The sequence below is a fragment of the Podarcis muralis genome, chromosome 9 (assembly GCF_964188315.1).
Source record: "Podarcis muralis chromosome 9, rPodMur119.hap1.1, whole genome shotgun sequence".
NCBI classification, from domain to species: Eukaryota; Metazoa; Chordata; class Lepidosauria; order Squamata; family Lacertidae; genus Podarcis; species Podarcis muralis.
Genome location: NC_135663.1, coordinates 40,002,417 through 40,017,287, shown reverse-complemented (window position 1 = coordinate 40,017,287; position 14,871 = coordinate 40,002,417). Strand labels below are relative to the sequence as shown.

Genomic DNA, 14,871 nt, shown 5'->3' with positions numbered 1-14,871 from the left:
AACATGCTATGTCAACATGCAGAAGTGAGGTGCACAAAGCTGAGGGCAAGGTAACAGTCAGCCCATGGACATATTTTGTCACTCATTTATAAATGAGCTCATCTATGAATAGGTATAAACAGGCACATTAAGTTTCCCCATGTGAGGTGCACATACATATGGGAAAGATGTAATGTGTCTTTGAACTAGCTATATGAGGAAGAAATCCATTAATGGTTACTTATACTACATTTTCCTAAGCTGAAAAAGTTTGGCATCCTAGTGTTTCCTTGGTGCCTAAAGTTGGAAACTACGGTGATGTCACCAGTTTCTACGGACCTTCTTTGATGTGATATTTCTGGAGTAATCAGTGAGTTAGTTTGGGCCATGGGTGAGAGCCAGGCGACTGAGAGGTGCTCAGGGAAGAAATGTGTCAGAAGAAGGAATTTATAGCAGTCTTTATTTATTAGTAAGCTATATGAATGGTTTCCCTGGTATTTTTGTAACGTTTGTTGCTGCTGTTTTAGTTTACTGTACACCGCTAAGATACATTTTTGTATATTAAGTGGTATACAAATGGTGTAAATAAATAAAATATCCTTCCCAGGTTTGGAAGAATACTTCCCGCTGCCTTTAGTATAATTATGCTAGTAAGAAAAAACATAACTCAGAAGCAAAAATAGTTTGTTCTCTATTTTAAGTACCGTATTTTTTGCTCTATAACACGCACCTGACCATAACACGCACATCGTTTTTAGAGGAGGAAAACAAGGGAAAAAACATTCTGAATGAAACAGTGGATGTATCATTTTTGTGCTTCATGCTGTGGCCACAGACATGTGATCTGATGGTGAATTTGGGGTGACCCAATGCAAAAATCCTGATAATTCCTGTGGATCCATGCTTTGTAACCACGGTTTTGCACCATTGCACCCCCAGGCAACAGTGGGTGCGTGATTTTTTGGGTGCAGGCTGTAGCCATGGACATGCTATGTGATCTGATGGTGAATTTGGGGTGACCCAATGCAAAGATCCTGAGAATCCCTGTGGATCCATGCTTTGTAACCACATTTTTGCACCATTGCAGCCCCAGGCAACAGTGGGTGCGTGCTTTTTTTGGTGCAGGCTGTAGCCATGGACATGCTATGTGATCTGATGGTGAATTTGGGGTGACCCAATGCAAAGATCCTGAGGATCCATGTGGATCCATGCTTTTTAACCACATTTTTGCACCATTGCAGCCCCAGGCAACAGTGGGATCTATGCTTTGTAACCACATTTTAAGTGGGGAGTGAAGGAAAAACAAAGAAGGGACATGAGAGGGCAGAGAAGCAGCTGGCTAAGAATGCTGGAGAGGGATTTAACCGGTGGGAGAAAAAGAAAGGCAAAAGTTCCCCCCCAAGCCAGCCATCTCTCTCTCTCTCTCTGTCTCTCTCTCTCTGTCTCTCCCTCCCTCCCTCCCTCCCCCTCTCTCTCCCTCCCCCCCTCTCTCCCTCCCCCCCTCTCCCTCCCCCACTCTCTCTCCCTCTCCCCCAGCAGCACCGGAGCACAGAGAGGAATTAGAAAGAACGACACTGCTTGCCTGGAGGGGAGGGGCTTTCCCTGCTCTTTGTTCCGTTTCAGCAATCACAGCAACGAAACAGAGGAGGGAGGGCAGTAAGACCCTGAGGCAGAATGCAGGAAAGCTGCCACTTCCTCTTTTCAGGTTTCCCTTCTCCGTGACTCGCGATTTGACTTTTGCTTGATTTTTTGGCTCCAGGGACCACACATTCGCTCTATAACACGCACAGACATTTCCCCTTCCTTTTTAGGAGAAAAAATCTGCGTGTTATAGAGGGAAAAATACGGTACATATATAGTTGTAGCAGTATAAGCAGTCTTCATAGGTAGGGCAGAGTCTTGTCCTAGTAAACAACAGTATATTCCAGATTAAAGGTGTGAATATTAATTTCACTGGGAATATGCTGCAAAATGACGTAATAAATTATACACCCTAAGCACAATACAGCACCATTAAAACACACACTGCCCCTTCCTTTCCAATCTAAAATCTACCGACTACATAATGAGCAGCACACATAACAATGAAATTAGAGATCTTATCGTGTGTAAATCTTACACACGTGTTGCATTTCTTGCCAATTTCAGCAGTTCTATTAGGAGATGACCAATTCAAATAACTTCAAAGCAATTACTTAATAGCCCACTTTATTAAGAAGTTCACACAGTACTCAAAATAATCTTGAAGAAGTAAATTTTAGAAAAACAAATTAGGTTCCTTATTACATGTCACTATTCCAAAAGCCTCTCTTCATCCCAAGGGGTCACTGTAGCAGAAGGAGATTAAATTTTCAAAATGCACGTCAGTCTCTTAAGACTTCTAATTCTGGTAAAACGCCAAATCCTTTTACATGTGAAGTATTGGAAACAGTGCTTCCTCTTAGCCAACAGGCCAAGAGAGAATGCTTAGCTTGCATCTGTGGGATCTAAACTGCAACTATGAAATACAAACCTTGTAAGTATTTAGGCTCCATCTTCTTACAAGCTCCAGCTTTTCCATGGCTGGGTTCTTCGCTTCATCTGCTAGCACAACTGGTCCACTTTTCTGCTGCATTCTTAGATTGCCTGTTTAGAAACCAGATGTAAATAGGCATGCTGAAGTGTGCCACTTAAACAGAAGGCTACAAAGTAAAGCATTTCCCGCTTCATTCTGAAGTGAATAGCACACTAATCTCTGTGTTAATATTATGGTGAACCTTAAAGAACAAGATTGCTTGGGTATTTGGATTTAAGTTACAATAGTCAGTAATTTGGAGATCTTAATTAAGAAGCTTTAAAATACTTTGACAAATTATCCAATACGGACAGGATATTAGAAAATGCTACAAAGCAGACTCAATTAATTACTGCATTTGCCAGCTGTTGCATTGTTCACAATATGAACTGATGTCCAAGCACACTGATGAATTAACAATTCTCTCAGCATGTGGAAAATATGCAGTATCTTGTATTTTCACTAAAGGCATGTGTTGCAGTAAAGCTTATGAAGACTTGTTCTTTTAAATATCTGCATAGCAGTTATGGTTACAAGCCTACACACATTTAACTGGAAGTCTGCTGAACTCTATGAGACTTGTTTCAGAGTTGAGAGGAACAAGATCAAGTCACAAGAGGACATCTACATGACATAGTAACTATGTCATCTCACTTTTAAAAATATATGCAGACAGAATTAACTTCCCTATAACTAATATACAAACAAACAAACAAGCAAGCAAACAAACAAACAAACAAACAAACAAACAAATAAATAGCTCTGACAGTTAAATACCTGTACAGCATGCTTGAGTGCTGCTCACTGTTGTCAAAAGGAAGAGGCACTCTTCCTTCCAACCCCATCTTACTTCTATAGCACCCCATTACTCAAGAAGGCTTCAAATTTTTTAAAGCAGATGTCTTTCCAGTATGTCCACCATGTGAGCTGTGGTGAACCTAGGATGTGCCTACCATGTGTTTGCACGTGATGAATCACCCCTTTCAGATGTTTTGATGCTCAGAAGACATGTGTGAAGAATCACACAGTGCTTCTAAAGTGACTCTAGTGATGACTACAAATCCACTGCAAGGTAGAGGAGAGAAAGCAGCCACATTGCAGTCTCATCAACCAGAAGGCTTTTTCAGTGCACCATATTCCAATCAGAATTATTATCCCAAATTCATGCAATGATTCAGTTAGGCATCTCAATAATTTTGAAATGATTTTTTACCATGACCTTCAAAATCAAGAGAGCAGTGGAACCCAGCCATAAGTAGAAGTTAGTAAAAGAATTGCAAGCAAGGCTGTGAATTTTAAAATGTTACCATCAGCACTCTACATTTAGTGGTATTGAACTGCAGTTAGGGAGTGCATAAAGTCTGCTCTTTTTACAAACACCCACCAGAAACAAGCACAGAATTGTTGGAAAACATTCCAAATTGCAACATATGCCTCACCTATACCAGTTTTATGATATGTTCCTTCACAGAAATACTCATAGCTAACTAAAAAAAAAATGTGTGGCATTGCAGCTTGCTAGTACAAAGATGAACTGTCAGGATGGTGTTGACTCCCACAGATGATGTTATTTTAGTATACAGGATAGAGCATGTTGAGAAGAAGCACACCAGCTCCTGCAATTCTAAAAGCTGCAACCTGAGATGTTTGCTATGTGAAAGCTAACAATCCAGTAGGAACATGTTTGGGCTATGACCTAAACATTAACAACCAATAGCAACTTTAGGAAGGTATCAATTCATTTGATTTCTACAGATGATCCAGCAGAGCCACAAGCAAGCAGATTTTAAATTGCTGTAAACCAAAGTATTATCAATTCATTCTAAGTGGCTCATACAATTACTGGATAGCAAGTGCTTTCTATAACCTTTAAAATATGTTCACAATTCCAACCATGCATGAATCTAATTTTTAAAAGGCTAAAACATGAAGGTCTCAGGTACATTTAGAGATTTCAGTGCTGATCACTGACACATACTCTCAACTTCATCATACCTCAAATAATGTCTGCAGAATACCCTACACACAAAAGCCTTCCCCAAACTGATGTCCTAAATGGGTTTTGGGCTAAACTGCCATCAGCCCCAGCTAGCATGGCCAATGTCCAAGAATGATGGGAGGTGTCCAAAACATCTGGATGGCACCTGGATGGGGGAGGCTGCCTTATACAATAGACCTGGGAAATACTCTACCCTTTCAGAACGAAGTACCAACACTAGACTAACTTGATCAAAGCCAAGCAGTCCATGGTATAGCCTTGGAAATTATATATTCCTGTTATAATGGAGAACTAATAGAACACTACTACCACTACAAGAGAAAACTGCAGTAGCAAGGTCATTCCTCAAATCATTCTCCTGATGATAATATTTGTTTGATCATGTTTAATAGTAAAGAAAGATAGTATACAGAAAGAAAAATGCACTGGTTACTTTGCCAAGTGGCAGAACCATGAAAAAGCAGCTGTTATGCTTAGCAATAGCAAGTAAAGGAATCATAACGAATTATCTGCTAACTTGGGAGTTAGTATTGTATAAGCAAGAGTGTTATCTGCTTAAACCTCTGAATACCTTTCGGCATAATTAAATCACTCCCTTGTTCAGCCAGTCTGCTAGCAGCTGCGCTGCTAGGAGATACAACAGGTGACATGGGTAATGACGAGGGACCTGAAAACGGGACATACACCATGAAAATCCATCCTTATTCGATCAACACATTACATGTACAGAAAATACTGGAGAAACTAGACTGAAACTTGTACATCAACATTTCAGGTTAGGGCTGCTTTGAAACAGAGGCAGCTCTGTTATGGGGGGTGCTCCACAGGGCAAGCCCTCTTGTGTATACTGACCATTTATTTATCTCACCACCACCACCACCATGAACTAGCCTTTAGAACTCAGCAGAGTTTTTTCATGTACAAATTCACTGAATGAATTGCGAAAAGACATTCTCCGGCTGAAGTGCTTTTTTTAAAACATACAAATAAGTAACAATGAATATTACATAGAATCCCTTTTCTGTCATTAATATATTTGTAGTAAATATTCTTAGTTCATCAGTAATACTTACCTTGAAATGGTCCAGCTTCAATGATTCCCTCTTTGGTACTGTCGAAGCCATGCGATGTAATTTGGGTTTCAGACAGACCAAGTCCAGCTGATATTGAGTGCTTCAAGTCCTTGGAAATGTTTGAATAAAAAGGGAAATCCATGTAAAGATCCCAGATAAAGGAACTTGTAGGCATTATAACAACCCATCAAGCTCCTCTATAACAAGGCATTTGACAGCCTAGAATCTAGTTTATGGTGTCATGAGATTCTATTGTGATGACTTAACACAGTACAGCTTTGCAGTCTGCATCATACATTTCACTTACATTTCTGAACCAGGCGCTATATGCCAGGGATGTCCAACCAATAGATTGATCCCTGGATGATTGTGGTAGATCGCGGTGGACAGTGGGATCCCTATAGATTGGTGGCAGTGATAAGCAATGGAGTGAAAGTTCCTGCCCCCCACTGCTCTTTTCCTTTGTTGTGCCAAATGGGTAATTTGCCAATGAGTTAGAAAATGACCCGTTGTTATAGGTGAGCGGTGCCCCCCCCCCCAATAAAGCTAACATGCTTTGCTATTCCTCCCTAAAATAAGCTCAACAACTTTGGCTTCGCCCCCCCCCCCCAAGAGGTCAACAATTTTGGCTCTACTGGGAGTAGTTCGCAGTCTCTTGGGAATTGGATGTGCTTGCTATATACCAATGGTTTACAAGGACAAAGTGGTTTCTACTAGGTACGTTATATCCAATTTCTTTCCTAAAGGATTTTGCTTTGACTTCAAGTATCCCTCTGCCATTTGGAAGGCTTAAGAATGAGACAAGTTCCATCAAGTTCAATGCAACTGCATTCTAAATAAATGTGCTTAGGACATTTAGGACAGAGTTTTATAATTTCTGCCTTAGAGACGATCTCTTAAATTTGGGATAGCTTACATATAGAAGCCACTTCTTGCAACAGTTTACTCAACAAGCCAACTTTGGTGAATATAGTTATGAGATTATAATAAAACATAACAGCTTCTAGCAAAAAGCTTTCTATTATTGTCCTCATCAATAAACTGAGCAAGCCCTAACAGCATGTTAGGAAAATGTGTGGTGTCAAGCACAACTAGTGCCACACAAGTCCCCAGGGCTCCATTCAGAACCTACCGGGATCTGATACAGCATGAATTAAGGCTTAGGCAAGAATTTGGATCCCACTGCTCCTGGTTAAGGAGGGGACAGCAGATGCCCCAGATTTTGAGTTTTCACACAGCAAGCTACATTTCCTATGCAGCTCAGTGACAACAAAGGGAACTGCTGGTATGTCCAGGTCCTAAGCCTAAGGTATCTACTGTTGTCAGTCCTCCAGGCAACTGATCCACAGTTATGGGAAGGTTTGAGAAAGAGGACCTGGGAGCAAGGGCTGATTGAGCAATTCCAAAATGAACACAAACGTTAGAGATTTGCATCAAATTCAGAAGGTATTTGAAATGGTTAAAAAAACCCCAACTCCCTCCATTCCCCAAATTTGGAACTATTTTACCTGAAAAAAAACTAAGAAGTTTTTTAGAAGTTTACATTTAGACATTATGGCAAGCTATAGTTAGATGTTGCCAGAACAAACCCTTAGAAACTTCAGACTCACATGCTTCTGCTTTCTTCTTCAATGCTTATTTGCAGCAAACTATAGCTTGCAATTTTATATATACAAGTAAACTGTAATTTGCACTTGCCTGTAGACTAGGATGAAGCTTGGTTTGTAAGCTAGGACAAACCCCAAGACAAACATGTATCAGAGGTAGGGACTTGCCATGTGTCAGGGGAAGGAGGGAGTGCAGAGTACTAGGTTCATGCACATAATGTCAAACAATGGGCAGCATTACATTTGACTAAGACGTAAGGCTCAATTTAGACAAGCTATTAACTAAATTTAACTTTGGATTTGTGAAATATCTGAACTGATAAACTATGGTTCATGACTTGTTGGTTAATCAAAATAGGAAATGGTTTCAATTGGATTTACAAACCTCAATATAAATAATTATGGAACCCAATCTAGTTGTGATTGCAATTTGTTTCAAACTGTTTTCAATGTTGTATTTTACACTGTGCTGACCAATCCTGGGACCTCATGGTGAAAAGATAATAATAATAATAATAATAATAATAATAATAATAATAATAATAATAATAATTAAAGGAGACAAGCATCTCTAGCCCAGGGTTTGCCATTACCTCTGGTAGCAATAGCATTGGCATGTCTGTGGTATATTAGTGTAGCTAAGATTTTCTCAACATAATGACTAATAATGGCTGAGTAGTTCAAGAAATACTACACCACAGTAAAATGATATAGTCAAACCTCAGTTGTTGAACATAATCCGTTCTGGGAGACCATTCAACTTCCGAAACGTTTGACAACTGAGGAGTAGCTTCCAATTGGTTGCAAGATCTTCTTGCACTCAAGCGGAAGCCACGTCAGACGTTCAGGTTCCAAAAAATGTTCGAAAACCGGAGCATTTACTTGTGGGTTTTTGGCATTCAGGAGCTGAAACGTTTGAAAACAGAGCCGTTCGAGAACCGAGATTTGATTGTATAAATGAATCCTACAGCTGCATCCTAATTTGTCCACACCAGGGCTGAAATCATAGAAGTCTGTGAGTCCAGGCTTCTCACTGCATGTATTCTGCTTTCATATTAAAAGTCAGAAACTTACATGCTAACTTACAGAAATAAGGAAAGTTGCAAAGGTAGCATTCTGCCACCCAGCAGTATGGCAGAGTTAAGAAACACAGTTAACACCCTGCTACATTTCCCATCATTGCATAGGCTGATCAACTAAGTAGGATTTTTTTATTTCCCCTTTTTTGCCAGAAATACAACTTACATTTCAGTTGACTAGCAATCACTGCCCTGACTGGCGGAATAGGCACTGATTTCCTTTGGTATGGATGCTTATTTCTACAAGAAAACTATGTGTGGTTTGGGGTTTGTTAGTTTTTTTTTAAGGGAGAGAGAGAGAGAGAGAGAGAGAGAGAGAGAGGGAGAGAGGGAGAGGGAGAGAGCTGACTTATGGTGTTCCCCTCAGCCCTGATAAATCCCCTTAAATATCCTCAAAAAGATTTGACAAAGATATGAACCAGATTTGCTTTTCAGTGGCTTTCTCAACTTTATTCCCAGGTACAAATCTCGGTTTTCTGAATCATTCTCTTACTTGCCCATTCTGCTAATGCTCTATAGAAGTATGCTGCTCTGTGGGACCTCTGTACAATATTCCTCCCTAGAGTCACTCTCATCCCCTTACCACACCCAACTTCTGGCACATCTGAAACATTTTCTTGTTTTCAACTAAGTGCCAAAGTCTTATAGCAATGAACAAACACCAGGGATTAAGGCTTTAATCTCTAATCAAGAGATCCAGCCTCTATTGAGAAAGGTTGTCAGCATTAGTTTCAAAACCACAATGTTAATGACCATAATAGGCACAAAAAACCATGCCAAAAGCCTACCCATATCTCAATTTTTAGCTCGATGCTTTAAAAGGTTTTAAAAAACATGTATAGTTTCTGTAACTTTTTCAAGGCCTGGTTGGAATAGGGCACCTGCTTTATAGACAACTCCCTCACCAACCTTTTGCCACTTTAATGTAATTCACTGGCAACTCTTTGAAATGCAGAGTTGACAATGACCAAAATCCACAAAGAAACATAAAACTGAATGATGCCTATTCTCAGCTGCCTGTAGCTTTAACTGTTATTAATATGGGTGGCTGGACCAACAGGCTGGAATCCAAATGGTCCAAGCTACCCCAAACAAACACCTATATAACTACATACAGGCTACCCTCTATAACATATCCCCCCACTATTCAGCCCATCTCTAACTCTAACTCCCCTTCTCCCACACTGTATGTCGGCACAACACTCTAGGTTTGACAGACAATGTAAGGGGAGGTACACACAGGACAACCCAGACGGGTTGGCAGGAAAACATCACATATAACAGACATACAAAATGGCTAGCTTAAAAGCAATTGTACTAAACTTGAGGGAACTGGGAAACCCTATCAAAAGAAAACACATCACCTCGTATGTAAGCACAATGAAATCACACATTGCCTTTCTACAGGAAATACAAATACAGGAAGCAAACTCCTGAGTGAACCCTGCTTCAGTCAACAATGGGTGGCCCCTGGCTCAGGTAAGGTCCGCGGGGTAGTCGTAGTACTCAGTAGAGACCTAAATTTTAAAGCCACAACAGTGCTAAAAGGCAGATTCATTTTTGCTAAAGGGGTACTAGATGGGAAACTAAACTGACAAATGGATCCATAAATGCCCCAAACACAAAACAACTAGAGTTCATCCAAAAGACACTAAGCAAATTCCTCTCCTCCTCCAAAGGGGAAGCAATCCTAGGAGATGACCTCAACCTAAATATGAGAGGCACCTCCCTAAAAGACATCCATCCTACAACCCCATGGGCAACCTTCCTCAGTGGGAAACCCCAAACAATTAAGAGACTCTTACAAACTACTGAAAATTCAAAGAAACAGAGGCCTTTATGACATCCAGGGAGAAAAGAACCTAGGAGACACCAGCCACACATTCCAGTTTGAATGCCATGGCACAATGTCCAGACTGGACAGAATTCAGCTCACACGAGGCCTGTTCCCCGTGGTAGAAACAACAAACATTGGTAACATTAAAATCATAGACGACACCCCAGTAGAAGTTACTCTCAAAATAGGAAACACAAACAACCCCATCACGGTCCTTCAGCCCCGTCCTAATCACAAACCAACTGGCTAGAGAAAGTCTCTTGAAAACTCTCCAAAGCTACTTTAAGGACAATTATGTGGGCAACATAATAACCCCCTCCTCTGGGACACAATGAAAGTGGTCACCAGAGGAGCCTGGATAAAGGAGAGAGCATCCCTTAAAAAACAAACCTCCTAAATTGGTAAATTAGAACAATAAATTACGACCCTCTCATCACACTACAAATAGGAGCAAAAAGCCTCCTTAAACTCATAGAACAAAAAAGGGAAATTGACTCTCTAGAAATCAATAAAACAATGATTAACATCCTATACTCTAAATGACGCTTTTGCAAATATGGAGGGAAGAACTGGGGCTGGGGCTGATGAAGGGGAAGCAAGATTCATGTAGCTGCTCCATGGGGGCTGATGGATCCAAGTCGACTTCTGAGGAGGTAAGGAGTCGCCCAGGGGCCCCTTGGACCCCATGCCAATGTCAGATGTTGGAGTGTGCTGCCCTACAGCTCTGACAACTTTAGAAAATGAGTTTAGGAGCTAAAGTCCCATGTCAGAAAATCTGCAGAAACTTGCATTTTTGGCAGCTTTGAAGGCTTGAATGACTAAACGAGTAACCTAGACCAAAACCAATTCTGAAAAGGGGGCAAAACCCAATATATAGGTCACAGTGCATAATTAGTTATTGGAAAGTCTGCCCTACACACCAGGCATATGAAACCCCCTTCCAACTTCCCCCCTGCAATATTTCTCCTCCTCTGTGGGGCACACCTAGAAGTGCTAATATGTCACGTGCTCCCAAATGAGCAAAGATGAGTGATGAAAGTATTCAAATGACAAAGATAATTTCCTGACATTATTTATACAGCACAAGGCAGTAACTTTACTTGCGTGTCCTGCAGATTAATTTAGTCTACTGGGTTTCCTGTCCTAAAGAGTAGTTAAGAGGGACCTGCCAGCCAGCCACTCCATTGAATGGGCTACCAGTAATGAACTCAAGGGTGCATATACTTTCTTCCATTTGAACTCCAGCAATTAATGTGATAACGTTGTCTATTCAGCATTACTCAAGAACAGATTTTGAAAGCCTTTTGTAGCTTCTAGTGTAACAAAGTGATAAGAAGATTCCGACTAAAACATCAGGAAAAACTTTCTGATGGTAAGAGCTATTGTTTTCCAATGCACTGTCTAAATAATTAAATACCTTAATCTCATCAGCTCTGATCTTTTAATACGAGTTTGCAGCAATTAATTTCTACTACTTTCGCTATGCAAGGGACTTGGGAGCAACATGGAGTTGTGTTTAGGAAATCCTTCTGACAGACAGTCAATAATGATTTCCTTCAATCAAAAGCCTTGGTGCCTTTTTAAGTAACAGCAGCAGCAGCAGCAGCAGCAGCAGCATTGTAACATCCCACACCATGGGTAGGCAAACTAAGGCCCGGGGGCCGGATATGGCCCAATCGTCTTCGGATGGTCCGGGAATCAGCGTGTTTTTACATGAGTAGAATGTGTCCTTTTATTTAAAATGCATCTCTGGGTTATTTTGGGGGCCTGCCTGGTGTTTTTACATGAGTAGAATGTGTGCTTTTATTTAAAACACATCTCTGGGTTATTTGTGGGGCATAGGAATTCGTTCTACCCCCCAAAAAAATATAGTCTGGCCCTCCACAAGGTCTGAGGGACAGTGGACCGGCCCCCTGCTGAAAAAGTCTGTTGACCCCTGTCCTACAAAGAATGACACAATGGGAAGGGCTCCCCCCATTATTTCCATAGATCCATTCTGTAGCACGGGGGTCTGCAACCTTTAAGACAAAAAGAGCCACTTGGAAAAAAAAACTGGGAGCCACAAAACTCGTCATTATAAAAATAACTTTTTTGTCACTTTTTTATTATTTCTTTGTTTGACCCCTCAGAATTACTCCTCCTCATAGAAATAAACGTTAAATTAACAAGTTACCTTTTTTGTGTGTGTGTGTTCTTCACTCCCCTTCAAAACAGTGACCAGCGTACATGCCCCCTTTCAATGCAGTGACCAGCATACATGCCCCTTACAATGTAGCGGGCGGGCGGGCGGGAAGGTGACGTCGGGACGGTGCGTGACTAACGCACGCACCGCCCCCATGCGACGTCACAGCCAGTACAGCGCCTGCCATAGTGGGGAGTATCGGGGCGCACAATGCGCCTCCTCCCCTCGTTAGTATCCGCCCCGGAGCCGCGGCAAAGGTGTAAAAGAGCCACATGCGGCTCCGGAGCCGCGGGTTGCAGACCCCTGCTGTAGCAGCATATTGCAACACTGCTAGGCTGCAAATTGCAGCTCCGCTGACATGAAGTGGCAGCAAGGCTTTTAAAAATCTTTAAATAAACTAGAAAACACCCTGCCACATCCTCTCATATTGGTACGTTCCTTCCCCTCTGAAAATTAATAGATCTGATCTCCCTCAATAGTTGTTGAAAATGCTCTCCTACTTTTACAGAGGCAGCAGATGATTCTACAAACATTTTATGGGCACAGCCAACCAGCCAGGTATAAAACATAAGATTTTTTTCCAGTCTGAAAGAGGTTATCCCTCAAACCACACAGCCTATACCAGAGCAGCCCCTAGTGGACACAAAAGTATGTTACAATTTCATTTTATTCATGCAGTGTTTATTTTACAATAGCAATCCCTATTTCACTTAACAATGTCAGCAACAAAAGTTGCTAGACTGCTTATGGATAATTTTAATGGGAGCATGATACTTTTACATATCCAGAAGATAAGCCCTAATAACACACACCATATTTGTAGGTCTCCTGCAGCCAGAAAAAGGTGCTCTTTGCAAAAAGGAGTAACACAGAAAACATTCTAAGAAAGTTAAAAATAATTAACTTCAAAGAAAGCATGCAAAACAAGGACACATATGCAAAAGATTTCTACACGCTCAGCGCTGATTTCCATCACTTATTTCTTTGACCAGCCTCTCCATAGCCACCTAGACAAACCTTTTTTCATCCTTCCCATCAATAACAAACCTTCAGAATTCAGGCTGCAACTCCATACTCACTTACATGGGAGTCCCACTGAAGTCAATGGGGGCTTACTTCTGAGCAGACATCTAGGACTGCTGCAACACTCTGCTATCCTGTCATTTACAGTCACCCCACCACCACTTGCTCCCACACCTCCCCTATCACTCTCAGCAAAGAAAGCAATACTTTGATATTCTTTTCCTCCTGTTCTCTCAAATCACTGCAGCTACATTAATTGTCTGATTCACAAAGCAGTTAAGACAGAATCCTCAAGCTCAAACTGACACAGCATCATGATCCCATCAGTTAGTATCAATGGAATGCTATTTCAAATAGCAATCATAATCAACGGTTGCTGGAGGGAGGTGGCAGCACATTCCTACTTTGCTTGCAAAACATGCTGGTCCGTGAGTCTGGTGCTGGAAGGGAGGTGTTTGTGGGTGGGTGGTGGCTGAAGCATGTAGCTCTTGCTCTCCTCCCCATCCCTTTGTGGCTTGAGGTTGGGAAGCCTTGTGCCTCATGTACTTGCAGGCACATATTCTCATCCTGCCTGTATTAACAAGCCCTACCTACCCAAGCAAAATTCCTGGTCACCACAACTTGATAGAAATGAAGTATATTTCAAGTCCCAGAAAGCTAATGTTTCAAAATACAACTAAAGTTGGAGTCAACAAGGAGGGAATAACCTGAATAGTCTAATACGTTCTCAGATTCTCTGATTTATTCACCTGGATATTGGACTTTCCTTATTCCCAACAATCAGAACAAATTATACTCCAGAAAATATTAAATGAAATCTACAAATAACTTTAACTGCAAGAAATTAAAGCATTACAGCATCTTACTCTTCTATGTTTTATTACTTTTATGGAGTTATTTGCAACATATCTTGTGATTTGAAAGGATAAAACCTATATTCATCTCTAGATAAAAGGCTGGCAAGCCTTCTCCAAGCAGGAGAACATTAGATTAATCTAGGCAATACTTTCACCCTACAATTTGCTTGCTCCAGGCATTAATCTAATTTGATTATTAGTAAAATTCTCAGGGATTTAATTTACACTATACTTTTATCACCATCGCTATTTATTAATATTAATATTATGTGTTGCCCAATGCAAAATGCCACTATGCAAATTACAGTACCACAAATTCTGTTTTTAAAGCAAAAATAATTTTTAAAGCAAAAAGATTTTTTTAAAAAAACTAACAATAGAAAACCCCCATTTTGAGCTGATCTAAATATGTGCAAATTCATCATTCAAAGAGTAACACTCCCCATGAAAAATATTAAGCCACTAGCTGAGAAAATATATTAAACTCAAACACCAAAAACCACTGCTATTATACATATTGTTAAACTGCTTAGTTATGCCTCATACCCTGTTATAGTTGTGCTCATGTGTATCTTCAAGTTCTCCATTACTTGTCACAGAAATCTCTGCTGCTGAATTTTTTGGAGATTCTTCAGCCATTGAACACTCCTATAGTTTGAAGAGAAATATGTTGAGTGTTAT

General features: G+C 40.7%; 1 protein-coding gene across 6 annotated transcripts in view; it reads right to left on the bottom strand.

Moving 5' to 3' along the window:
• The window catches only part of ARFIP1 (ARF interacting protein 1), a 39,894-nt gene that overhangs the window by 12,821 nt on the left and 12,202 nt on the right, over nt 1–14,871 (bottom strand). For 3 of the 6 annotated variants that reach the window (XM_028743245.2, XM_028743243.2, XM_028743244.2), the window contains 4 exons: nt 14,737–14,838; nt 5,606–5,714; nt 5,104–5,199; nt 2,492–2,604 (listed from right to left, as the gene is read on the bottom strand). In XM_028743245.2, coding sequence (XP_028599078.1) covers nt 2,492–2,604; nt 5,104–5,199; nt 5,606–5,714; nt 14,737–14,829 — 411 coding nt within the window. In that variant the 5' untranslated portion in view covers nt 14,830–14,838. Of the gene's footprint in view, nt 1–2,491; nt 2,605–5,103; nt 5,200–5,605; nt 5,715–14,736; nt 14,839–14,871 lie in introns of those variants that run through there. The other 3 variants (XM_028743246.2, XM_028743247.2, XM_077934094.1) reach the window with 3 other exon arrangements.